Consider the following 27606-nt stretch of genomic DNA (forward strand, 5'->3'; position numbering starts at 1 on the left):
GTGACAGGGGGCATTTGCGATTTTCAAGGGGGCACATTTTTTTTTATGGGGGGTTGGCGGCGCAAACATATCATGTCACAGTTGATGAATAATGTTAACCGTGACCGCGAGTAGGCCTAGTGTCCGCGAGACCCAGCTGTGTTCTTACATTATTAAGGCTCTTACTGTATGTTGCTGCTGATAACTTTGCCAACCAGCGGCATCTCTAGCAGCACCCCCTCCCCCCAGCATAGATTTGGCCAAACGTGGGCCCGGAGCGACCGCACCCCCCGGTCCGCTTATGAGGCTAGCCAGACCACGGAGGGGAGTCTCCGTTGTGTGTGTGTGTGGTGTGTGTGTGTGTGTGAGAGCAGGGCAAGGAAAGGCTGTGTGAGTTTTAGCCTAACTGACGACAATGGACGACAGAGTGGGCGATCTAGCCCTACTTGTCCTGTGAACTCCAAAGAGCTCTGCAATCTCCCTAATAGGAGAGGTAACCCTCTATTCCTTCCAGTGGTATCCACAGAAGGTCTCCCCACCAATCCTACATTGTACCTTAAATATTAAATTGCAAAACGAATTGACAGTTACCTGATGAAACTGAATATTGAAAATTGAAATGCAAAACGAATTGCCATTTGAATTTTAAGACTGAAGTACCATGGCAAAATGGAATGCAATTCAATCCATGTTTATTCTGTTTTTTAACCAAAATTATTGGAATTGATTTTAGGATTTCATTGTCACTTAAAATACAGATTAAAATACAATTTGTTGGATATTATTGCAAATTCCAATATTAAATTGCATTATGAATTGTCAATTGCATAATGTAATGTTTTTTTGAATTGCATATTGCAGATTGCATTCTCATTTGAATAAAGCTACTCATATGCTTCCATAACTTTGTATTATATACTTTTAATTAATTAACATTACTTTGTTATAATCTGCTTTCACTTTGACATTTTGTAAATTATTGTAAAAAAAAAAAAGGCCAAATTAAATTTATCAAGATTCATTCATAAAAACAGTAAAAGGGGAAATATCCAAGAGGAGGTGAATACTTTTTATAGGCACTGTATGTTATGTATGTATGTACACGACAGCCAGTTAAACATTGAATAGGTCACTATGATTTCTCTATCAGCAAGCAATTAAAAGCAAGATAACTAAAGATAGCTGCCAGGTTTCTAAGAAGTGTGATGGTTTATAGTTGTTAGTAGAATAGAGGTATTGTGGGGTGGGGTTAAACCTTTCACAAGTCTTCATAAACGTCTGTCACTGCATGTGAATGTAAAATAATTATTTCAAGACAGGCTCTGACATCCTGAAAGGAAAATGTACATTTACAATCAAAACAAAGAAGAGAATCCTGAGCCAGTTGAAGCAGATATCACTGGTAAGTTTTTTTTGTTTGTTGTTGTTTGTTGTTTTGGTGGGTGTGTGTGTGGGGGGGGGGTGATATTTGTGACACAATGCAAGTAGAATGCTCCATTGACTTGAATGGGATTTCCGAAAGTTCTAGCGGTCATTATTTCTTGGGAAAGGACCTCTGAAAACAAGAATGACCGCTGTCAATGGCAACGGAGTTTGTGCTTAGAACTTCATTCAAAAGTGAAAGCAGACAGTTGATCAGCTGTGTTCTAAAGAATTTGATTCAACGCCGGTCATCATGGGAAAATAAGTCCCTTCAGGTCGAAACAAGACCCCTCCGCTGGCGCGTCGGGGTCCGTTTCGCCCTGTCGGGACTTATTTTCCCCATAATGACCGGAGTTCTATACATTATCCCTTACTTATCTATAACAAGGACCCGTATATTCCTTTGTTTGACTGACAAGGGAAATAATGGAAGATCTGTAACAATGTCACCAAATTGTAAATGTTCTTATAAAAGACTTATATTGCTAGCCTAAACATAACTTTTTTTTTTTTGGATACTGTTGAGTTGCATGTTACCAGACAGTATGTTAAATGGGTACAGATGTATCATAACAGAGGTAGAAATGCATGTATTAAATGTATTACAATTTGATCCTTAAGGAAAGATTCACAAGTTCCGTGGACCATAAAAGAATTTTGAGAATGTCCAGTATTTTAAGAATAGTTAATAAATTAATTTATAGAGGAGGACTGCATAACTCTAGCCTGGTCCTACTAGACTCTTGTACATTTCATAATGTACTGTCTGGCCACTTTCCATTGCCAAGCGTTAACTTCCTTGAAGGCGAGTACTCTGTTGAATTTTAAAACTATTGGATCTGCCCAGAGCCACTCTGGACCTTCCATAACCAATCGCTAACGTTTGGTCATGACGTATCGACCTCACAACCTCAACGTCATCGTTCTTAGCCACCCCCTCTGTTCGCTGATAAAATTTGGCCTGAGAAAACCCATGAATATACCGAAATCCCAGACAATGTACTGAAGGAAAATGAAAATTGAGCAGAAGTACGTAGGAGGGCGGAGTTAGGCTAGCATAACTCTGGCTTGCTGACTGTATCTCTACAAAGAAAAAAGTTATCATTGTGAAGAGTAGGAGACATTTTTTGACCTAAAGCTTATTTATATCTGGGCCTACATGCTCAAATTAGAGATACAACAAATTACTTAAACTTGACATCACAGCAAGTCATCTCAATCTGTTTTCATTCACTGCCAGATTTTGGCCAAGATATTTGTAGCGACTCTTTCTGTAAGTTTGAGACACAACGGTGTTCATTTCTGCTTGCAGGAACTCTTCCAGACTGGCTTCAAGGCACTTTGGTGCGTATTGGTCCAGGTATATTCTCTGTGGGTGAGACGTCCTACAACCACTGGTTCGATGGAATGGCCTTGATGCACAGCTTTACAATTAAAGATGGTGAGGGATGCTTCCTCATGTACAAGAAACACCTGTTTGGACCCAATACATGATTGAGGAGTTTATTATGACCGCCATGCGAAGCGTTTTTTTTCCTTCCGGATTTTAATATATATTTTTTTTCAGTGATTTTGTGTCAATGATTCCGGGGACACAGAAAAAGGGGCAACACGAAACTTGGTAGCCCCACAAGGATGACACGGAACCATTGTTTTTCGTTTTGATCCATCCACACACACGCACTCATGAACACACGCAAAAACACGCACATGAAGATACACACACACACACACACACACACAAAAACTCACACACAGATATTACATTACATTACATTTGGCTGACGCATGTTTAGCCAAAGCGATTTAAATATGTCAACTATATTACAAGGGATTACATTGTCCCCAGAGCAACTTGGGGTTAAGTGCCTTGCTCAAGGGCACAACGGTGGAAGCTGGGAATTGAACCGACAACTTTCAGGCTACTGCATGCTAGCCCAGTTCCTTAACCGCTACACTACCACCGATATGCACATATAAGCAAACACACATGCACACACACATTTACATACACATTTACATACACAAAAGTTGCAAGAGTAGAGGGTGAAGCTGGAGATGGAGACAAATTGACAAGCGTGATTTATTTTTGCAGAGAGAATGTGCAGGACTGAGCGGCGGTCATATTTTCTAGTTATAGCAATGCTATAAGATTTTGTGAACACACATATTTGTGCAATATATTTGTACAATGCTTACATTTTCCCTGATTTGCAAATTTTGCACATTTGCACATTTATAGGGTTTTTTTGTGTGTTGTGTGTGCGTGTGGAATTTATTTCAATTGCGGTATTACAACTTCAAGTGACAAACTGATACATATGTTTAGGTGGAGTGAGTCACCGAAGCAGGTATCTCCGTGGGGACACCTATAAAGCCAACATGGAGGCCAAGAGAATCGTCGTATCTGAGATGGGCACAATGGCTTACCCGGACCCTAGAAAAAACATATTTTCCAAGTAAGTAACTGCTGTATCTAGTAGTAGCCTCTTGTTGGGATTCAGGACATATTATCTTGCTAAAGGTACATGGTCTGTCTATCTGTATGTAAAAATGAAATTTTTTAATACACAGGTTCATTACCTTCCTCAACCATGCCGTCCCAGACTTTACAGATAACTGTGGAGCGAATATAATACAATATGGGAAGGATTTTTATGCCACCTCTGAAACCAACTACATCAGAAAAATTAATCCAGAGACCCTGGAAACTCTGGATAAGGTAGCTAAGCCACTGGTCTGACCTACCCCACTGATCTTGGGGCAGCCGTGGCCCACTGGTTAGCACTCTGGACTTGTAACCGGAGGGTTGCCGGTTCGAGGCCGACCAGTGGGCCGCGGCTGAAGTGCCCTTGAGCAAGGCACCTAACCCCTCACTGCTCCCCGAGCGCCGCCGTTGAAGCAGGCAGCTCACTGCGCCGGGATTAGTGTGTGCTTCACTTCACTGTGTGCTGTTTGTGTTTCACTAATTCACCGATTGGGTTAAATGCAGAGACTAAATTTCCCTCACGGGATCAAAAAAGTATATATACTTATACTTATATACTGATCTCTCCCATGACACGTTTTGGTCAATCATTACTCTTACTCTTACTGCCTTTCAGGTGGACTACCTCAAATACCTTCCTTTGAACGTGGTGTCCTCCCATCCACATTATGATAAAGAGGGTAATGCCTACAACATGGGCACATCAATTGCTGATAAGGCCAAGACCAAGTACACAATATTCAAGGTTCCAGCTGGGACTAATGCAGAGGGTAGGTGTTTGGATTGGATGGAGTCACATGAGTTGTGAGTCATATTGAACCAACTATAATTTGTAATTCCAGACAGTATAATTTGAATTATTTTTTTTTAATAGTCCTGACAGACAAGCCAACAGATTTGTGACACTGTTTGACCACATTGCTCTATACAAGCATCAAATATAGTAGGCTAGTCACAGAGCACATAATCATCTGCAGTGATGCATCATGCATCATTCCAATATGAGCGGACTCTTTTTGTGACAAAATGATTCCCACTGACTTTTTTACAGATACCACTCCTGTCCTGAAGAACATGGAAGCCGTCTGCTCAATTCCCTGCCGTTCCCTTCTCAGCCCCAGCTATTACCATAGCTTTGGCATGACTGACAACTACTTTGTTTTCATCGAGCAGCCCTACAAACTCGACATCCTTAAGATGGCTACAGCTTATATGCGCGGAGTTAACTGGTCTAGCTGCCTGAAATTTCATCCAGAGGAAAATGTAAGTGATATCAGATTTATGATTCGGCTATAATTCAAATTCAGTATCTTGACAGACATGTAACAGGGACACCTGCTGCAATATCTCATTTTCGCCCATTTTCCCCCAGACTCTGATTCATCTTATTGACAGAAAAACAAAGAAAGAGGTGCTGACTAAGTACTACACTGGTGCTACGGTTGTCTACCATCATGTGAATGCATTTGAAGATGACGGCCATGTGGTGTTTGATGTGATTGCCTATGATGATAACAGTCTGTATGACATGTTCTACCTTGATGAGTTGAAACAAAGAATAGACCCAGGGTCATCCTCCAACAAACATTACAGTTCACCAAAATGCAAGAGGTTTGTTCTACCACTCACTGACAAGGTACGTTGCCTGGCTGTTCGGTAAGAGCCTTACTTATAATATCGACAATTATGTAGTCAAACATTGCTTATCATTTACAAAACATTTCTGTTGATGTCAGGAGTCTGAAGTAGGAGAGGACTTAGTGAAGCTGAAATACACTACAGCCAGTGCTGTGAAAGAGAAAGATGGAAAGTTGCTCTGCCAACCAGAGGTTCTATGTGGAGGTAAATCCTCTTTAAGTCTGCTTTCTGTAAATATATACTATATCAATGCTTTTGCTCAAATGCTCGTCAACATTTTGTCTCATAGGACAGAAGCTGGGTTCTGTTTTCAGCTTTTTCTTGTTTCCTAAAAATCTATGTAGGTGTAGAACTACCCAGGATAAATTATGATTACAATGGCAAGAAGCACAGATTTGTCTACTTGACAGGAGTGGAGATGTCAGCGGTCGCCACAAAGGTTGGATCCCTCCCATTGTATCATGCCACTATAAATAATAAATTCATAGCTGTAATTTATAAACATATTTTAAATGTAATAAATAATATTACCACAATTGATTATGTATATACATCACAACAGATTGTTAAGCTTGATGTTGAGACAAAGAAAGTGCAAGAATGGACTGCAGAAAACTTCTGGCCATCTGAGGCTGTCTTCATAGCCAGACCAAATGCAGTTGAAGAAGATGATGGTAAGTCATAATGTGTAGACCAAATAAAACCCTGGACATGGAGTTACAGTTATTGTATAGTTTTCAATATCAATACACTTGAACATGTGTATAACCCTTGTAATGCTTTTCTTTTCTTCTGCTTTTCTTTTCTTGTAGGTGTGGTCCTAACATCTGTGATAAATACAGTGGAGGGTGAACAAGGATTTTTACTTGTCCTTGATGCAAAGACTTTGAAAGAAATAGCTAGGGCCCGAGTACAAGCACAGCTGGCCATGGACATGCATGGACGCTTCATTCCACAGGGCAGTTAAATTCAGTGTCAAGAGTATGCATTATGGATGAATTATTTTCGTCAGTTTCTAGATGTGAAATGAAAGACTGTGATACACCACTTTTGCATATTTTACTAGTGTCTGTCAATATATAGGCTAATCATTATAAATGTAATGATTATGAGCTATTTATATAATGCCACACTAAGAGTCTAAATCTCAAGAGTTTCTGTTGTTTCTGGTCAGAAAACCAATTTTTTTTTGAGTACATGATGCACAGGGACTACACTATTATGAGTAGGCTACACAAGGACTGCCCTTACATCTTATTGTGAACCTGTCTCACTCAATAGTCTGAAAGTATCTTTGTTTACATGTTGACGGTTTATAAGTGATATACCACCACTGGTTCAGCGGTGTCTTACTTAGAGTGTTTAGGCTTATGGAATGAAATCCTTTTTATACAGTATGTCAGTCATGGACTGTATGTTAAGTGGTTGGACCTTCAATGACAATTTGTTTTATTGACAGATTTTCTTTTCAACATTTCAGCATTTTAACATGCATTTTCCCAGCATTTTGCGGTGATTTTTTTTAACAATTATATCTGTCATATACAAGTCTATGTAGCTCTCTGTCTTTGTTACATGCAAAGACATGTTTGGTTGCAACAGTGTGCACATGGCTTTTGAGGTACTTTTCTCTCTTTTGGTGGGTGTGTCAGAGGTGCTATCCTATCAGCATTGACCTGTATACAAACCCCCCATATTAAAAAACGATACGATACAATTTTATTTGTCAGTTTGTGCTGAAATTCTTTTTGCATCCCTAGCAGTGAAAAAGCAGTGAGCACAGCATGCACCTTGTCATTTACAGATACTGTAAGAGTGAAAAGTTGAAAAGGAAATTAAACCTTTATTTACATAGATTTCACAAGGCTTGGAATAAATTTAGAAAAGAAAGCAAACAATGGCCTTCTTAGCGCACTATTATGTACCATTGTTTATGTTGAATCACACACTTTTGCAACGTGAACCATGATTTCTTAATAGTTTCTAGGGTACTGAAAACGCATGGCAGCCAGGGTGCGTTCATTCACAAGGAACAGAGTGTGACTGGATAAAAACTATTCACTCCCCATCACTACATGTTCTCACACTCTGCCAATCAAATTGCATGATGGTAGGAAATGGAAATAGGGAGCAATTAGGAAAAGAGAGGAGGATGCAAAGAGTAAATGGTAAATGGAAATATTATTAACGACACCATGTTTTTCATCTGTTTGAAAATATTTAGACCTGCAGAGAAGACCTAGCAGGCCCTGATGGTCTGCCACTTCAATATCTGTATATTTTGGGGCCTATTCTATCTCTTTACCAATGAATAAAATTGATCAAAGATTCATATACCCACCTCATTTCTTCTTCAGTGACTTTAATGAGTGAATAATTCCTAGAATTGCCAAGTGGTAAATTCTATAACTTCCATTTACTCAAGTGCATGTGGTGTGTAGCCTACATTTCCTATAGTCATAAACATTTCAGGGTTAAAGTCGTGAAAGAACTGAAATGTCTGTTGTGAAATTTAGCATTAATATGAAACACGCTTTAGGTCAAGTCCACCATAGGTATAGGGTCATGTAGGCTAAAGGGTCAAGGCCCATAGAGGGTTTATGCAAAGGTCTTGTGGAGTAGGCTAATATATGGCAAGGGTCACAATTGGGAAGTTATTGTTAAAGGTGCGATTTGTACGATTGTTACCAAACGTTCTGTAGGCCAAAATCAAAACACTGGTGAACGTTCTCAAGACTACCAGACGCGAGCCTCTTCTGGGTTGCCAGATGTAATGAAGACTTCTAACGTTCGTTGACCTGCAGCTGCTTTAACGTTTCTCCAACCATGACCCAGCTACACATTACGAAAACAGTGAAAACAAAAAATACCTCTCTAACCAACGTAACATATTTAGCTGAAGTTAGCGATGCAGATGAAGTTTAGCCTAGGCTACCTGTTGTGGAGAAATATGGCCAGCTCTGCGTCAGACTTGATATTCTTCGTTTGATGAAGACGTCACCATCTCAGGAAGCTCCTCCGATTTCCACTTAATGTGTTACTTGTTTTAATTTGGGAAATTTGCCTGCCTCTCGTAGGCGTTCATGACTACAACTGACAACTGTTGACAGTTGGCCTGACAGTTGACTTTGGCAACCCAAATAGGAGGACGCACTAGCCCATTATTAATACGCTATTCTAGAATTAATCGTTCCAAACATAAACGAAAATTCCAAGAGATTCCGCCCCGTAACTCATTTTTTTTCATGGGTTTTACGAGGTTTTACGGGTTAGAGTAATGTTGTCAAATAAGCCATTGCTTCAATTCATCGTGTTTCCTTACTCTCTGACAACATATGGTGATCATTTTTGGAATGGTTACAGTTTATTTTCCATTATTTCCTACATACTGGACCTGTAGCCTAATTGTTATGCAATTGTTCCTTTCTTCATACTGGCAAGCCTGGGGAATGTTCTAAAGCAAAACATTTTGTCCGGTCTGGAACTGACGCAAGGAGGTGCGTAGCCTAATAAAGGGAAAGTTTTTGACCACATGCAATGGAATCTAAGAAACGCTGCTAGAGGGCGTCCTTGGATAAAAATCGTTCTCTATCTAAAATCTGAAATCGTGTGATCAAGAAAACAGCTATTTACCTTTTTTTTTTACCATGAGTATCTTACCACTGAGTAAGATACGCATGTGCCTCTTTCTCTAGAAAAACAAACTGCGGTGTATCGAGAGAAAAAAACGATCCAAAGAACGATTAATAAATAAGTAAAGAAAAAACAAATCGAGCACATCTCACATGACATCATCTTTCCGCGACGGCATGTAGACAACTTGCAGCATTGATCTTGGGGACATGACTTTTCTCTTTTCTGCGTGATTGATTCTAATTTGGGAAGTTTATTTTGTACGTTGAAATCGTAGAACTCTGAAGTGTCATTATGATTGCGGTTTCAAGATTTGCTGTCAGATGTCATGTAAGTTAGCCTACTGCAGTTGTTGGGGAGTCTTTGCTCAGTCTTCATTGTGATAGCATAGCTAACTAAATTAGCCACTGACCGGTGATGGTCGTCTCATGTTGTGCATTATCGACAGCTTGAACGGTTGATAAAATAGGTGTTTTCAATATGTATATTTTACATTTACTGTAGTTTGATGTATGTGCAGGTGGCATCTTGACTGTCCACGTTAATTTTAGGTCTCCTGTCACAACGTTACTACTGTTATTAGTCTTAATACTGCTGTTAACGTTGTTTTGCAGAGCAACGTGTGCAGATATGTGGCCAGGACATTGGCAACACAAACTGATGGCGAAGTAAGAATTGCAAGTGTATTAAAAGATAAATTTCCTCAAGCCACGTCTCTAAGGGTGGTAGATATATCCGGTAAGCTTCACGTTACTCAATCACATTATGTAACCTATTGTGACTGTTTGTAGAGCGACACAACTCCTGTGACGTTAATTGATGGCCGAGATGTACTATTTTACAGGTGGCTGCGGAGCTATGTATGAAATACATATAGAATCTGATGAATTTAAAGGTAAAAGAACAGTACAGCAACACCAGCTCGTGAATCAGGTAACTACCTTCACATGAACACTTTAACACATAGCACAAATTATATTATTAGGCTAATGATTGATTACAATTAATTTATGCTGTAATTTGACTTTGGCAAAGTTTTTTCACAAGACTGTCTACACCCTATAGCTTTCTTTTCTTTTTTAACCAATTTGGGTGATTAACTTCATTGACTGTTATAGAAATGTGTTATTGGGAAAATGCATGCACTGTTAAGATTTGCATGTATGTAGAGTGTAGTCTGCAATTGTTCTGCTGTGAGAAAATATTTATAGAACTATGTCACACATCTCAAGGTAATAGTTGACTTTTGCATCTGTCTTCTGTGCATAGTGATGCATTGTCCTTAGTGATGCATATTTGTAGAATGTTTAGACAGCTGAAATATGTAAACGAAAACACAAAGGGCTGAAACATGGTGTGCAAAGTGCCTTATCATTGCAATATAAGTAATTTCTTTTTATTTCAAGAATGACTTGCCACACTTTAAGTTTAAGGCACATTTTATAGGCAACTTTTGATACGGTTTTCTAATTAATTTTCCTGCTATGTTAAGTCATGTAACTGACAGATAAAAAAAAATAAAAGAACAGGTAACTCCAACTATCTGCCGAACTATGCAGCTATGGTCCAAGTTGGATCACCCCATGATAATGTTCACATCAACTGTATCGCCCAAAAACATGAGTTGACATGAGTATTTGCAAGACTTTCATCAAGGTCAACCATGCTGTTGTTGGAGTTTGTAGTCTGTAAATAGATTATGAGTTTCAACCAAAACTCCTAACTACTACTTTAGTAAAAAAGTACTTTTACTTTACTTTACTTACTTCTTTAGATATTTAGCTATAGCACTTATAGCCAATCAATATAAGTTCAACTGGGCAGTTGTGTTTGAGACATGCATGTGTTTGGTAGTTATGCATTAGCCTCTCACACTCGGTTTTCTTTTTTTCTTTTTTTCTTTTTAGGCACTAAAGGATGAGATCCAAGCCATGCATGGTCTTCGAATATTCACTGGTGTCCCGGGAAAGTAGAAAGCAGTTTGTTATTTTGAACTCCAAAATATGTTTTTGATTGAGAATTCCAGAGAGTATCAAAAGCAAATATTTATGATTCGCCTCACAGTGTTGCTTCCTGTCCTATTTTTTTTTTTTTTTTTTTTTAAGACTCGGTAGTTTTTCTGTTTATTCATGCCTGAAAAAATAGAAACATTCAAATAAATAATTTATTTCATTTTATGTAAACTGAATGGAGAAGTCAAATCTGAACAGTTACGTGTACAAAACTCCTTAGAATCATTCAATCTATTAATAGCTGGAAAAGGGACTGAATTTGACTGTACAGCATTCATCATTATGTCTCAGGCATTCATTTTCCCTCCATTACTGTCCCTCTGTAGTGTGAGATACAGTGAACTATTTATGGAATGAAAGTGACCTTAGATGCTACTATACGCACAAGCTCTATGTTAAGAATCCATGCTGTTACAGTTACCAAAGATGAAAAAGGCCATTCCACGTCGTTTCAGCTACCAGCATTCAGCACACCATCTCAGAATTGGCTGATATTTTTCTGTTCTTGAACACTCTGACATGACCAATCCTAAAATGTTAAGCTCTTCTGTCATGTCAGCGGGTGTTCTTCAAAGACAAAAAATATCAGGCAATTCTGAAATGGTGGGATGTAAAGATGTTCCCAATTTGACTGAAATGACCTGGAATGACCCAGAAGGTGTTATTCACAAGTCCGTCTATATTGGCCTTTCCCTGAGGTCATACAAAATCTTATGCTCTGCAGCACTTGTTTAGATCAATGACTTGTTGAACAGTTAATTCACCTATAACAAACAGTAGTAGCTACAAAGATTGTATATTGTTATTAATAACGTGTACATGTTGAGAGTAAAGTTGTATATTGCGTCAAAATATATCTTATTCTTATGTCTGTATTTCCTTTAATATGTACATAAACATTCTGACCGCTTGGGGCCTAAAATGGCAATACAGTTTCATGTTTCTTTGCCACCGGTAGATGGAGGGTGTCGTCACAGACCAGCATTATTAATAAACCGGTAGCAATAGGTTAGAAAAGTGAAAACAACTCCTTGCCTAATGGTACCTTAGTCTGAGTTTTGTTAGATCCAGTATAGGCTATACTGTTCATTTTTCAAATCCATAGTCAAGCTATGGTAGTAAAGCATTTTGGGCTTGTCCTCTATGCCTGGAAGCAGTCACGTTTCAGCAGCCTACTGGAAAGAAACCTGTAACAAAAATAGACCAAAGGGGCTAAATTGCTATTATCTGACTAGACTAGTCCATTTATGTGCTATTCTTAAAAATGGCACTTAAAATCAGTTTAAGGTTATATATATTTTTTGTTACACGTGTACACACCGTTTTACGGTAGTCTTTCACAGCAGCAAAATCAGTTCAGCCATAGCAAGAAGAAGCATTTGCTGCACTCTACAGGGATACGCAACCTGCTGTAACCACATCGCTGGGAGGGGTTGACGGACCCGTTAGTTTGCTATCTCCGCCTGCTCATGAAACCTACGGATATGCCAAAGGAGGGAGCGGAGATGACTGAAGAAACTGAGCAGATGATTGAGAAAAATTGTGCAAAAGAACCAGAGAATGTCGCGTCTCCGGGGGATGCCAAAGAAATGCGCGTCGTAGTGCTTACTAGCTTTGGGGGTCTCAACAAACTCCGGGTAACCAAGAAACCGATGCCAGATCCACAGGAAGGAGAAGTCAAAATTCGCGTTAAAGCATGGTAAATAAATTACAGTCTTTTGTGGATAAGCTGGTTACTCAAGGTACTTACAATTCAGAGTTAGAGGAAATTATAGTTGGATGTGGAACTTTGTGAAGCTGGCAGGATTCCAGCAACATGTTGCATTAGGCATCAGCAGATATTTGGTCCATGATTAAGTGGTGTGTTTTTACTCACTTCCATCAGTTTTTCTGGAGCCTCTCTGCATTGTTTAGGATATTGCCTAATTAGTAATACCATAGTGTTTCAAAATTGCTCATTTGCGTGTAAGCTGCATCTCTTGGTTTACTATTGATCCAACCCGATCAATAAATCAACAGTGATTAAGTTAGAAATACTGTAGGGAGCAAGCGTGCAAGATTAATGTTGGAGAAAATTATCAGGTCAAGTAGCCTACCTCTCGTTGTCATTAAGCCTAGCGCACACATCAATTTAGGGTAGGCTAATCTTGTTTATTTGGAGAGATTGCCTAACTATTTCAGTGGGGAGAGCATATGACATTTCCAAATCTACACTGCTGCTAGGCGAAACACATTTAATATGCACATGTATATAAATTGTTTAATATGGATCAATCAAATATAAATCCACAACACGTGAATTAATGAATAAGCTAATCTAACACCCACACCAGCCATTAGTTTAGGACTACCTCTTGAAAACACAACACAACAAGGGATTTGACCCTCTTATCTTTTCGTGGGAGGTAGGCCTAACCTTTCCCGTTGTTATTTGTTCTGCTATAGTAGCCTTTTTCAGGGACAGAGTGATGGGAAATGTATCTCATGCATACCTATTAAGTGCCCATGTGTATCTCATGTGCGAGTGAAAAATATTTTAGAGCCAATGAACTTTTCATTTAGGCAATATTTCACTTATAGGCTAATAGGTATTTTATGCAATTCTGTGAAATTGACTTAAATGAGACTGAGGACTCTAAGACTGACTAAAACTATCTGTTCCTTCTCATTCATTTTTGTTTTCTGAGCTGACAAACAACCTCTTAAAATGTATAGGATTTATTACATGTTTATGATGATTGGGGTTTTGCACTGTCCATGTAGCAAATATGAGTTTTCATTTGAGATTTATCTTGGCAGTGGCTTGAACTTTCTGGACCTCATGGTTCGACAAGGAAATATTGATAATCCTCCCAAGACTCCTCTTGTACCTGGTTTTGAATGCTCAGGCATTGTAGAGGCTCTGGGAGACAACACAACAGGATTTGAGGTAGGTGAATCACCCTCCGATGACTCACTGACGCCCCATCGGAAATAACAGCAGGCCTTTGTGTAAACTACCATTTTAAAAGTACGCTTTTAAAGTATACACATGGACTTAATCTACAAATACTTTGATTTCTTGAACAGTTGTGGTTGAAAGAAATCCGTTTTCATAGTAAAATGGTTTGATCAATTTAACATGGACAACAAATGCATGATCAGCCTATCATCCAGGTTGTCTTTAAACTGAAATGCATCAAGCACATCATTTTAATCCCTAATAATAATAATAATAATATTTTATTTCTATTGGATTTTTCAAGCAAATGTAAGCACAAAATGCTTTACAAAAAGGTACAAAACATTACAAAAAAACATACAAAACATTTAAGTCATTTAAATAAATTAAATGGAGAAAAATAATGTTAAAATGGTGAAAATCATCCAATGGTTATGATTACAATCAGCTGGATAATTCACCATTGTTTATTGATATCTTTGACTTTTGTCTGTTTTTCACATGTGAACATGTGTTATTACATGTGAATGTGATGAGTTTACAGTATACAGTATGATTGAAGTGCTATTATATGGTGGGCGGGCTGCTCCCATAAGTCAGCCAAAGTGTGTTTTCCATGTCAGCCTCTAACCTTGATCAGATGGGTGCTGTTATTCTCCACAGATTGGCGACCGGGTCATGGCATTTGTGAATTACAATGCCTGGGCTGAGGTGGTCTGTACGCCACTGGATTTTGTATACAAGATCCCCGATGATATGACTTTCACTGAGGCCGCTGCCTTTTCCATGAACTTTGTGGCCGCCTACATGATGTTGTTTGAAGTTGCCAACCTCCGAGAGGGCATGTCAGTGTTGGTGCACTCAGCAGGAGGAGGTGTGGTACGTTACCTGCCCGTGTTCTCAAAAGATGTTTAAGTGACTTGTACTGTAAGTGCTTGTAAGTGACTGACTAATAATGACTTGTACGATATTTATTTGGGACATCAATTTCAGCTTCAGGTCATACCCAGCTTGTTAAATGCTAGCAGCACTTCCAGCTTCAAACTATATGCCACTGTGTGAATGAATCATCTCAGTTAGTGTGCTGTCATTTTACTGTGAACAGATATGACCTTCAGGTCATGACCTGTATCCCCTCCTATCTTTCTCATCTGCATATAGCAAGAGATTAAAAATAATTCACATAGTTGTTATTCACACACTCTCCTGGATATCATTTTCAGGGTCAAGCTGTTGCTCAGCTCTGCTCAACTGTTCCCAACGTCACCTTGTTTGGCACTGCCTCACCCTGTAAACACGAGGCCATCAAAGACTCGGTGACTCACCTGTTCGACAGAAACATCGATTATGTGCCAGAAGTGAAAAAGTAAGGAATCTTTTGCCAATACCAACTACTCAGACATGTTGCATGCTACTGAGAGAAAATAAACCCTATATCTCAACTCTCGTTTAAAGTCAGTTATGTGGTTTAGAGTGTGATAATAATAATAATAATAATAATAATAATAATAATAATACATGTATTTTTTTTATAGCGCTTTTCTAGACACTCAAAGACGCTTAACAGTTTTGATTACATAGATACAACAAACAGACAAGGTACATAGACAAGGTTACATGACAGACAAAAGAAAAGAAAATGGACAAAACAGAGGCAAAGCTAGAAAGGTTGGCAATAAAAAGGAGGGGAACACTGAGAAAGTCTCAATATGCAATGGAAGTTTCAATAGCAGAATATAAGACAGGGAAGGACTCCTTAGATGAAGGGGATGGGAATTGTATGGTAAATGTATGCAGATGCAAGTTGATAGTCGTAATGCTAATATGATCATAGAAGCCACGTCAGTATTGTGCGGATGGATCATTACCCATAATTGAGTGCGGGTCTGTGTGGCCATGGTCGCCATGGCAACACATCGAGGGAGAGGGAGGGAAGGTGTTTCTTAAGGGAGGAGTGCCCATAGTATCTAAATGTAGCAACTGGCAGCAGCTGATGTGACATGTGCAGCAGCTGGACCAATGAAGAGTCTTTCTGTTAAAAAATCCTATCATGGTTCACAATAGAGGTTGTAGAAGAACTTGAGTTCTCTGTGCTACTTCTTTTGAATACCTTGTCCATGGAGTGAATAGAGCTCCTCAAGACTTTTGACAACTCCCTATGAGATTGTTTTTGTTAATTGTATTCCTTAACAGGTAACAGGTGTGATTTATTAGTAATTTGGTCAAGGCTGATATATCCAGGCCTTTTGTGTGGGATCATGCCAGGGATGTATACGATTCATCATTGAGTGAAATACTTGGAGAAATATCTCTAAAGCTTGAGTATGAGAACCATCATCACAGTACTTAACCAATGCAGTACACGTTAAAGAATATCAAACCAGGGAGTGTGAGGGAGGGAGGGGGAGCTTAATACTTCTTTCATCTCCATGACCCCCACATTCTTCTCAGGATCAGCACAAAAGTAAAATTAAATTGGTTTCAAGTCATTCAGTCCACACAGGCCATAGGCATCACAAGACTGCTAAATCAGGCTGCCACACACGCTGCCCAGCCAATGGGAAAGTATTAGGACCTCTTGAACATAGCGTGCTTTTCATTCCTGCCCAGTTTTTCCAATGCCTTAGTCATTGTATGGAAAGAAATATACCTATTAGTTGTAGGTTATATAAACAGCAAGTTAAATTTCCATTTGATCCATTCCATGCGTTCTGCTGGCATTTTGCGTCAGACTGCTAGCCGTTCCTCTTTCATTATGGGCCCATGTTATGCCTGCCACATCGGGGCACCAGGCGGGGCGTTACGTGTCTTTAGTTTGTGACCAACGCAGTTGTCATCTTCCTATCAGGTGCGCACGTTGTCTAAATAGTGAATCAATATAAGCACCCAAGGGTGTGTCAGTGTCAGATGCTCTCATTAGTTTATTGGATGAATTAAGAAACGTAAGTAACCAATTTGAACCATACGCCTGGCATCTGATCATTTATTCTTTCTTTAAATTAGCAAAAGTGGACTTCAACCATACACTTGACTAGGGCCCTAGAACTCCTTAAAGTGGATAAATTGTTTTACTCAGCCCATAGTTGGGGATTAGGATCTTCATGAGGAAAGTTGAAATATGTGGGGTATGATGGAAGCGTGTGGTTAGGTACACTCTGCAGGCTGATTTTGAGATGAGATGCTTCCTTGTGTTTTTATTAAATATCTTGGCCTTGGGTGCTGAATGCTGCCTAGGCCTCTCAAAAGAAGAGAGACTGATGGAATGTCATGTGCCCCCCCACCACCACCCAGGATCTCTCCAGAGGGGGTAGACATTGTACTGGATTGCTTATGCGGAGAGAATACTGGGAAAGGCCTGAGCCTTCTCAAGCCCCTGGGAACGTACATCCTTTATGGTAGGTATGGAGCCCATGCCATGAGCCAGCCTTCTAAAAAACTTTTGCCCAAGCACAGACAGATGTCTGTTTTGATAGGCATCTGTATGCCCTCATTACATGACTTGTTTTGCGGTCATTGCTGGCATCTCCCAAGTGGACTGAGTTCTACTGACTTAAGATCATGGCTGTCAAATAGGGTTTAAAAGTCAAAACCACAACAAATTAGCATTTGCCATTTAATGTATTAAAATGTGCTATTAACTTGTTATCTAAGAGATTGAATATTTAATTGTTCACCTTTAAGTTTGCTAGTTTGAAAGAGAACCCTAAATCTGTTCTGTGTTTTTTAATGAGTTGTACAATGACATTTATGTCTCACTCTGTTTCTCTGTAATACAGTAGCATGGCATTGAATAATGAATTCCAGTTGAATATGACTTGTTTCCAGGCTCATCAAACATGGTAACAGGAGAGACAAAAAGTTTCTTCAGCTTTGCCAAATCTGTGAGTACTGCCTCAAGTAACTTTATTGTCATAAAAAAGAATGAAAAAAATAAATGCATTCCCATGTATAGGCCCCCGCTGTATGTTAACCTCATAACCGAAGAAATTTAGCAAAAGCAATGTATAAACCTTGGTTAATGGGTGGGAAATTACGGTATTCTGTGATGTCTTATGGTTTCATTGGAATCCTATTCAAATAAAAGTAACAGGTTTTTCCTGATCACTCATATGAATGGGACACTTTTGAAACGTATGGACTTGAATATTTTCTATGTTGTTTTCTCCAGTGGTGGCAAGTGGAGAAGGTGAACCCCATTAAGCTCTATGATGAGAACAAAGTCATGGCTGGGTTCTCGCTCCTGAACCTCCTCTTTAAGCAGGGTGGATGCAGCCAGGTGAAGAACGCGGTCCACAAACTCTTTTCCCTTTACAACGAGAAGAAGATAAAACCTCTCGTAGACTCCCTATGGGCACTGGAGGAGGTAAGTAGTACTAGTAATAGTACTTACTGTACTATTATTAATAAGATTTATTTATCGAATTGCCACGAGTTTCATTCAGAGATGCATCATTTTAGTACTTGAGTTCTTTGTATCATTTGGCGACAAACAGAAAATTGCCCTCCTGCTTAGTTTACCCTTCGCTATGGTGATAACAGGTGACAGGAGCACACGGAAGCTGATCAAACGATCATGTGCCGACCATCTGGATTATATCCAGTCGAGTCATGCCAGTGCCATGAATCAGAATCACTGTCAGCTGTCAGTAGTTAGGTTCTCTCTCTATCAGATGGTGGGTGGGCTGTCCAGCCTGCTCCTGTCTCCCATGGCTGCTCTCGCCCACCAAAGTCCAGGCAGCTCACTACCTCCCCTCTGTTTGTTCCCAGCTCGCGCTTTTATAGATGTGAGAAAAATATATTCTTTGAAACGCAAATGTGGCATTTAGGGTTTTAGCACAGACTAGTCCAGGGGTGGGCAAACTTTTTGGCTCAAGGGCCACACATTTTTTATAGCCTATAATTTAGTATGAAAAGTATTTCTTTTAAAATATGTATTGCTTAAAAATACTGATAATTTTATGCTGTTTAACAAATGTATAAATTGTGCACTGTCGCTCCGCTACGGCTAGTGCTGTACCTTGGGCTGGGCCTTCTCACAGTTTTTAAATGGTCAGTAGTGGGAACTACTGTTGCCTTCATGATTTCCTTTTAAACGTTTCTTATAAGAAGGAGATATCAATTATCAACAATGACAAGCCAGCTGGAACCTGCGGCTCTCTCTCCCTCTCGTGAGTGCAGACGCGTTCCCAATTAAATGGATCGCATAATGTTCACGTTAGATCTGCTGCAAAGGAGATAACTAAGAGTTAACTTAGGTTAACATGATGTTATCTCTATTTAACATGATGTTTTGGCATTGACATTGTAAATGTTCTCTAAGGAGAGTGAAAAGCAGTTTGCAGTAAAGCTAACCAACGTCAACTCTCGCAGGAAAAACATAGCGAGCAGCCTGATAACCAAATGAAAAGCTCAGCGGGCCGGATGAAAGTGCTTGGCGGGCCGGATCCGGCCCGAGGGCCGCAGTTTGCCCACCCCTGGACTAGTCGGATCTTATGTGAGAAAGGAATTGTTTCGGCGCATTTTTCCTAATTGTCTCTTTTTTTGGCTGTAAGATACATTTTAGCTGATATATAGAGCACAATAAAAAAATATATATATCAGATCATATCTGGCAACTGATATCTGGTAACTTCACTGCTGGTGAAGCCTAGATGTTTTGTGAATGGTTGTTTTCTCACTGAATCGGTGTCATGCCAGTAGTAGTTAAGGCCCCATCCACACGGAGACGCTTTTTGGGTTAAACGCACAGGTTTTGCATCGTCTTGGCCGATCGTCCAAATGAATCCTGTAAACGCACTGCCCGAAACTACACTTTTTTGAAACCTGGTCCCATGGTGGAAAAATCTAAAATCGTAGCCCTTCGAAACCGCATACTTGCGTATTGATGATGTCATCTCCACACCTCAGCTGCCCTGGACTTGACACTTATTGCCTAACAATACTAGTTTTCATACATAACATTACCTACGATTACACTCAGTAGGATATATCCCAACTGGTGAAGCACAGCGCCAATAGCTTATCATGACTTGGTGGACTGAACAGTGTTTTCCCTGTGTTTTTTTGATGCATTCTAGCTACTGTCAGTGGCGCGAGAGAACTAGTCAGTAGTTGTTAGGGAAGTGCGGTGTAAGTTTAAATTAATTTGTGCGTAGTGCTGGTGTCATTAATTTATTTTACAATCTTACAACATAAATAAATGCATTCATAGTCTAGTGAAGTCGGATATGAGCATACAAAGACGCTTAGAACTCATGTTAAGCCTGCACCCTTCACAAACCGTAAAAATTAAGTTTATTAGTTTTACAGTTGACTACAGTTGACAGTTCACTATCTGTCCACACAAACAATTCTGCTTTCCTTGCACTAGCCATTTTCGTCGTAGCCTATTCTGCCTGTTTGTATAGCCTACAGCGCGCAAGCTTTGGTCAATTCCTGTAACAGAAACAGTGGCACCTATAGGCCTGGGATATGAAGTAACGTGTTGTCGTGTTGAGATGGATCCGTTTGGACGCAAATATTCTTGATACGGTTCCAGGGAAGACGGAGGAAAAAAAGATCGGTTTGGTATGTGTGGACTAGCCCTTAGTCTTTCAGATGAGCATTAATGAACAAAATACTCCTTCATCAAGTGAAAATGCTCACTAAATGCCTTAATAGCTAGCTGCATTGCAGTGCTGTTCATGTGTCCTTATACAGCCATATTTTATATTTGCACACTCACAAAACCTAAATGGTCCAGTTAATCTTAAATGGTATACGCTCTATGGTCTCTATGGGCAGTCTCCTGTTCCAGCCACTAATAACTTTGTTGTTGAGTAAAATTTGGCACAGATCTATTGTTTGCTATCCCTGTGAATCAAGTGTGTGTTAGTTAGTGTTTGTAAGGCTTATTGTATTATACAAATGCTAGCATTATTCATCACCAACACACAATAATAATGGTTGTAAGGGGACTACATTATTCACTTTTGCTTTGACATTGTTGTGTTTCCTGAGGGTATGAAGTGTGGAGCTCCGTCATGGTGTTTTTTTCACTGGCTCCGTTGGGAGTCCTGTCTGATAAGTTGTTTTGCCTTCACTCTATGCCTCTTTACGCTTTTGCTTGGACTCATACACACTGAGACATTTGACATTCCCTGGCTCACGCGTCTTCACATTAGCGGCAAAATATGCATTATGCTCTCACGGATGTCACTGTTGTGGTGTTGGCTGATTTTGAGGAAAAACACTCCTCCATTTGCAGTAATATTATTCAGTGGCCATATGCTTTTTTGAGAGGAAAATTGCTGCCTGAAAGCGTGTGTAGGCATTAGTGTTTGCAAGCATCACATTTCAATGCAATTTGCATGTACTTCTGTTTCATTTTGCAGCCATGCTTCCTCTAAGAGCAACAGGGGACCTGCATCTATTTGGTTCTGCCGTGCTTAAGCGCTCTGGTTCAGTGTTTTTTAGCTGTCTCACCCGAGTTTAACGTTTCACTTTTATCTGGAAAATGCAATAATGTGTAGTTAGATGACAAATTAACAAGCCTAACATATTGCAATGTTTTGTTGAAATAATTGATACAAAAAGTAATATTGTTATCAACAGTGGGGAAAATCTAGCTGGTCGTCAGATTGCTTGGAAGACTGCTGAATGATCCAATCTATCTTTAAATTACAGGAACATCTGTCTGTCTCTTGGTCTGTCGCATATCTGTCAAACCGTTCGTCCGATTGATTTCAAACTTGGCAGGTGTCTTGCGACGGGCACGAGTAAGTGCAGTGCCACGTTTGACGTTGTTCGGATAAGAAATACAATATATTGTTAAATATATCGGTAAAAAAAAGTTTTTCTTAAATTTCCCCTGGGGATCAATAAAGTATCTATCTATCTATCTATCTAAGAAGCACACATTGGCTTTCGCCGCTCTACTGTAACCACTCCTCCTCTCACTCACACAGCACTGAAGGCTACCAGAGAGGATAAGCGGGCCTTTGGCAGAACTGAATCCATGGGTTAAAAGTTTTTTTGGGTTTTTTTTTGGTATATTTTTTTGGGCTTTTATTCCTTTATTGCGGATAGGATAGTGGAGAATGACAGGAAGTGCAGGTGTCCCAGCCAGTTGCGCCACGGCTGGGGCCAAATCCGTGGGTTAAAAGTTAAGCGAGTGCCAGATGTGTGGATTATCATGTCTGACCTCAACAATAAAGACTCCCTGAATGCGGTTTGCTTTCACAAAGTGAATCCAGTAGCTATTCAAAATGTAGTAGCTATTCAAAACAACATAAAAAAAAGCTATGTGCAATAAACACTTCAAATAGCCAAGGCTACGTTGGACTGTCTTTACAAACGACAATTCCGACTGCAAGGAACCAAATTGAAACGAGCGATAATGGTCCCGAATTTACGGAACCCTGGAGGGGTCATTGCAAGATATTTTTTGGTGTATATCCAGATAACGTGCGCTCATTTTACTAAATTGTGTACTCATTGTACTACTGTAAATTGTGCACACATTTTACTAAATCGTGCCCACGTTTTACTAAATAGTAATTGTAAAATAAACGCACAATTTAGTAAACATTTTTGGTGCACACAATTTAATAAACATTTGTGCACACAATTTAATAAACATTTTGTGCACACAATTTAGTAAAACATGCACACAATTTAGTAAAACGTGTGCACTATAGTAAATTGTGCGGACAATTTAGTCAAATGTGTGCACGATTTAGTAATTGAGTGCACAATTCAGTAAAATGAGTGCAATATTTAGTCAAATGAGCACACAATATACTAAATTGTGCACACAATCTAGTAAAATGAGACCACAATTAAACAAAACGAGTGCACAATTTACTAAAATGAGCGCACATTCTCTCAATATACAAAAACGATATACAAAAATATCTTGCAATGACACCTCCTGGGCTCTGTATGAATTTAAGGTTGTTTCAGAATGCCACACACGCAAGCATGATCAGCTACAGACAAAGAGTGGCAGACAAAGCGTGATGTCACTTAAAGGGACACCAGGCAAGCCTGATGCTTTTTCTCTACGAAACTCCCCCTCGCTCGGTCTGAAGCTCTTTTCCTTTTCTTTGCGTCTTCCGTCAAGGGTTTTCGCTGCTTCTTCGCCGGCTCTGCTATTATACACACGTTTGCAATAATCGTTAGCCTGCCTCTGTGCTGTAAACTGATCCTGCTTCGGTCGGCGGGTAGGATACACCGAACTTGCAAGTGGGATATTCTTCCTACAGGCAGTAGGGGCAGGCGAGAGAGCCTTCATTTGCCCCGTAATGAGTCATTTAACCATATACCGACTTACGAAGATGATTAATTAACACGAAAACGTTGCCTGGTGTCCCTTTAAAGGTTACCAGAGACTGTTTTTGAGTGTCATCATTGCAAATTTCATATATGATGATGCATCATTCCACAAAATGGTTTGCCTTCTCTATCATCAAGTTATTCACATAAACACATAAACATATAGCCTTGACTCAAAACAGCTGTTTGGCTTATGTCATTTTGACCTGTGAAACATGTCACATGCAGCCATGCTTAAATTCTGCTCACTGCACATTTATTATTATGATATAATATTCAGCATTCATTATTGAATGCTTATAGCTGGAATTATGTTTTTCCATATCATTTTTTTTTTTTTAAAGCAGGCCTACCTTGGGGCTTGTAATTGGACTGCAGGTTTTCTACAGGAATAGCATGTTTGAATGGGCACTGAACTAGTTCTGTTGATTGGGAGGAGGCTGTGTGTGTTTGTACATTCATAGAGCTTGTGCACTAATGGTGTCACCATGTGATATGGGTTCAGGTGGGTGATACCTATCTGGTGGGATGCTATATGGGTGGAGTTAAATTCTTCAAGATGAATTATCAAATCCAAACTAGAAATGTAATGCCAGAGGAATTGCAATAGTGGATGGAAAGCTGCTGGGTCAATGTTGGTGGGGAGATTCCTGAAAAAAAAATTTAATCACTTAATCTTTGAGTTCATATAAACCCTTGTACCAAAAAACCTTGTGTGTCAGGCATTCTTGAGATATCACACTCAAGGTGGGTTTGACCTTGACATTTGACTTCATCATTGAGTCCATACAAATGTTCACACCAAATTTGATGCATGTGCGTCAAGCCATTCTGAAGTTGTGACACAAGCACGAAAGCTGGCCTTTGGAAAATGTAGTTCAGAGAAAGCCTAATTGTATGCAATGCAAGACTACCTGCAAAACGGGGCTTTCAGTTGGTGTTGATGACTGCTCATTCTGCACCCAGATAACAATTAGTCATTGAATCTATGTTAAAATCAACATTACTTTGTCAACGTTAAAATCATTGAATCAACGTCGCACTGCAACATTTATTCTACATCACTTTTGCACCCTTCATTAATATTGAAGCAACGTTGAAATTCTAAATACAGATCAACGGGATTTCAATGGTATTTTCACTAAAATGAATATTGAAACAATGTTGAAATTACAACCAAATTAAAGATCAGCGTGATTTCAATGGTATTTCAATTGATATTAAACCTCAGTAAACCACTATTAGCCTAATCTGGCAACATATTGGGAAATTCATATCCTGCTTTATCTACAGCCAGGATAAATTCTCAAAAAGTATAAACCTTTTAAAAAATCTGAAATAATAACTCTCTTGCCCCACTCCAGACCTTCAGAACGGTTATTTCAACATGTCTGTACGTTAGGCGGTTAGAGTCGCATTCACTCTTGAAAAGGTAAAAAGAAAAGGTTATAAGAAGAAGAAGCCAGGAGATTTCAAGATAGTGGATTCCATCCACTATAATAATAATAATAAGAAGAAGAAGAAGAAGAAGCCAGGAGATTTCAAGAGAGTGGATTCCATCCACTATAATGATCAGAAATAATCAAATCAGGACTCAGAAGCAAAACGGAATTGGAAGATCAATATCAATATCCAGTCCTGGAGATCGGCGCCACCCACATTTGTTGGCATGCTTGGGTGTGGACCCCCATTTCTGTACCACATTTAGAGGCCATCAGAAGCTCACACATAGTGCCATATTTCTTGTATACATCATCTCTGAGACCAAGCCCAGCAAGGAGTGGTTAGAAACAAATCAGATAGCCAAATCCTCTCACTCATGAGAAGATCACCGCGTGTCTCTTTATATTTGTATGGTGCGTTTAGGATATCGCCCATCATGCCTGATGGTAATTTTGATACCATAGATTTAATAGAGACCCAGTCAGACCAATAGTATGAAAAATCAGGAACAGAGTTTATTTACAATGATGCGCATCAAGGGAGAGCATCCCACCAGATAGGTATCACCGACCTGAACCCAAATAGCATCCCACCAGATAGGCCTGAACCCAAATAGCATCCCACCAGATAGGTATCACCAGCCTGAACCCAAATAGCATCCCACCAGATATCACCGACCTGAACCCAAATAGCATCCCACTAGATATCACCGGCCTGAACCCAAATAGCATCCCACCAGATAGGTATCACCTGCCTGAACCCAAATAGCATCCCAACGTCTGTGCAAGTGCGCCAGGGTGCTGTGTGCTCAGAAGGAGTGTCATTCAGATGAGGCGAATGCCACCTCCACCTCAGTTGTCTCAGGTGGCTGATGGTTAAATGCAGTAAATGCCATTGTAGTTTGGATTGGCAATGGGGGAGAGCCCACATGCCTCAGGTGCAGAACACACAAGGGGTATCGTAACACCCCCAATTATCGCCACTTTTGTTCAGAAATTCTAAAACAACAATGTTTTTTAACACTTCGAAATAACATTTGCTAAATTAACCTGAGATTTTTTTCAGTAGCCATAGGTGTGTAGATTTGAACAAAATCTGGTTTGTTTGTTAACGGAGCATTTACGCCTGAAATATCCGATTTTGTTTACCACGCCGAGTTATAGTGCTGGCCTGATGGGTCGCCTATTTACACCGCTTCAACGCACATGAACGTTAGATCGAGAATTCTCCACCTCCACTGAAGCCCAAGCGGTTGTGTACACGCGAGCCTTACAACACTGTCTACAGCTCTTTGAGTACGGTAAAATGTCATTTTTGGTACATGGCTAATTTAGATACACCTATGGTGTGGGTGGCCACTTTTGTTCGTATTTTTTAACTTTAGGAGTCTGCTGTCTTGGTTTGTATAGAAATTGAAATTAAGTGACACATACACGCAAGACGGTGGAAATATGGGACCCAAACCGCATCCCATAGATATCACCGGTTCCAATAGAACCCAAATAGCATCCCACCAGATAGGTATCAACGGCCTGAACCCAAATAGCATCCCACCAGATCAGGTGATCACCTGCCTGAACCCCAATTACAGACCCAGCAGTGAGATGGTGATTCAGAAGGAGTGTCATTCAGATGATGCCACCTCCACCTCAGTTGTCTCAGGTGGCTGATGGTTAAATGCAGTAAATGCCATTGTAGTTTGATTGGCAATGGGGAGAGCCCACATGCCTCAGGTGCAGAACACACAAGGGGTATCGTAACACCCCAATTATCGCCACTTTTGTTCAGAAATTCTAAAACAACAATGTTTTTAACACTTCAAATAACATTTGCTAAATTAACCTGAGATTTTTCAGTAGCCATAGGTGTGTAGATTTGAACAAAATCTGGTTTGTTTGTTAACGGAGCATTTACTGCCTGAAATATCCGGATTTTGTTTACCACGCCGAGTTATAGTGCTGGCCTGATGGGTCGCCTATTTACACCGCTTCAACGGCACATGAACGGTTAGACCGAGATTTCGCCGTGGAAATTAAAATTCCACTGAAGCTCCAAGCGGTTGTGTACACGCAGCCTTACAACACTGTCTACAGCTCTTTGAGTCACGGTAAAATGTCATTTTTGGTACATGGCTAATTTAGATACACCTATGGTGTGGGTGGTTGCGTTTCTTTAGGAGTCTGCTGTCTTGGTTTGTATAGAAATTGAAATTAAGTGACACATACACGCAAGACGGTGGAAATACGGGACCGACTGTAATAGGGGGAGTTCCAATAGAACTCCCAATTTCAGACCGCAGCACTGCCAGATCAGGTGAACGCAGGGTAGAACTCCCAATTACAGACCGCAGCACCGCCAGATCAGGTGAACGCAGGGTAGAACTCCCAATTACAGACCGCAGCACCGCCAGATCAGGTGAACGCAGGGTAGAACTCCCAATTACAGACTGCAGCACCGCCAGATCAGGTGAGAGCAGGGTAGAAATCCCAATTACAGACTGCAGCACCGCCAGATCAGGTGAGAGCAGGGTAGAACTCGAGAGCAGGGTAGAACTCCCAATTACAGACTGCAGCACCGCCAGATCAGGTGAGAGCAGGGTAGAACTCCCAATTACAGACTGCAGCACTGCCAGATCAGTTGAGAGCAGGGTAGAACTCCCAATTACAGACTGCAGCACCGCCAGATCAGTTAAGAGCAGGGGAAACAAGACGGGCAGAACTGACACACTGACAAGC

At 40.0% G+C, this 27606-nt stretch overlaps 3 protein-coding genes across 3 annotated transcripts in view; all 3 read left to right on the plus strand.

The window, feature by feature from the left end:
- Window positions 1-1245: 1245 nt before the first annotated feature.
- bco1 (beta-carotene oxygenase 1) lies at window positions 1246-7249 on the plus strand. The gene is made up of 11 exons (XM_048262726.1): window positions 1246-1381; window positions 2714-2842; window positions 3731-3860; window positions 3976-4123; window positions 4506-4659; window positions 4941-5152; window positions 5262-5525; window positions 5626-5731; window positions 5872-5966; window positions 6090-6201; window positions 6340-7249. Exons 1-11 carry the CDS (start codon window positions 1321-1323, stop codon window positions 6492-6494), a joined length of 1566 nt encoding a protein of 521 aa, XP_048118683.1. The 5' UTR covers window positions 1246-1320; the 3' UTR covers window positions 6495-7249.
- Window positions 7250-9296: 2047 nt separating this feature from the next.
- Window positions 9297-12039, plus strand: bola3 (bolA family member 3). The gene is made up of 4 exons (XM_048263048.1): window positions 9297-9490; window positions 9775-9898; window positions 10005-10093; window positions 11068-12039. Exons 1-4 carry the CDS (start codon window positions 9455-9457, stop codon window positions 11131-11133), a joined length of 315 nt encoding a protein of 104 aa, XP_048119005.1. The 5' UTR covers window positions 9297-9454; the 3' UTR covers window positions 11134-12039.
- A 126-nt stretch (window positions 12040-12165) lies between these two features.
- vat1l (vesicle amine transport 1-like) overlaps window positions 12166-27606 on the plus strand; it is a 31189-nt gene continuing 15748 nt past the window's right edge. The window contains exons 1-7 of the mRNA XM_048263047.1: window positions 12166-12871; window positions 13972-14101; window positions 14777-14992; window positions 15337-15479; window positions 17405-17508; window positions 17939-17994; window positions 18282-18476. Of these exons, the coding sequence (XP_048119004.1) occupies window positions 12642-12871; window positions 13972-14101; window positions 14777-14992; window positions 15337-15479; window positions 17405-17508; window positions 17939-17994; window positions 18282-18476 (1074 nt within the window). The 5' untranslated portion in view covers window positions 12166-12641. The remainder of the gene's footprint in view (window positions 12872-13971; window positions 14102-14776; window positions 14993-15336; window positions 15480-17404; window positions 17509-17938; window positions 17995-18281; window positions 18477-27606) is intronic.

Source organism: Alosa alosa, chromosome 14 (genome assembly GCF_017589495.1).
Source record: "Alosa alosa isolate M-15738 ecotype Scorff River chromosome 14, AALO_Geno_1.1, whole genome shotgun sequence".
NCBI classification, from domain to species: Eukaryota; Metazoa; Chordata; class Actinopteri; order Clupeiformes; family Clupeidae; genus Alosa; species Alosa alosa.

Bases quoted from the DNA above. Each gene is read 5' to 3' on its own strand.
- bco1 (XM_048262726.1), top strand. From the start codon at position 1,321: ATGTACATTTACAATCAAAACAAAGAAGAGAATCCTGAGCCAGTTGAA. The intron at 5,967-6,089 runs GTTGGATCCCTC...ACATCACAACAG, and splicing joins TGTCAGCGGTCGCCACAAAG to ATTGTTAAGCTTGATGTTGA. The intron at 6,202-6,339 runs GTAAGTCATAAT...CTTTTCTTGTAG, and splicing joins TGCAGTTGAAGAAGATGATG to GTGTGGTCCTAACATCTGTG.
- bola3 (XM_048263048.1), top strand. From the start codon at position 9,455: ATGATTGCGGTTTCAAGATTTGCTGTCAGATGTCAT. The intron at 9,491-9,774 runs GTAAGTTAGCCT...GTTGTTTTGCAG, and splicing joins GATTTGCTGTCAGATGTCAT to AGCAACGTGTGCAGATATGT. The intron at 9,899-10,004 runs GTAAGCTTCACG...ACTATTTTACAG, and splicing joins AAGGGTGGTAGATATATCCG to GTGGCTGCGGAGCTATGTAT.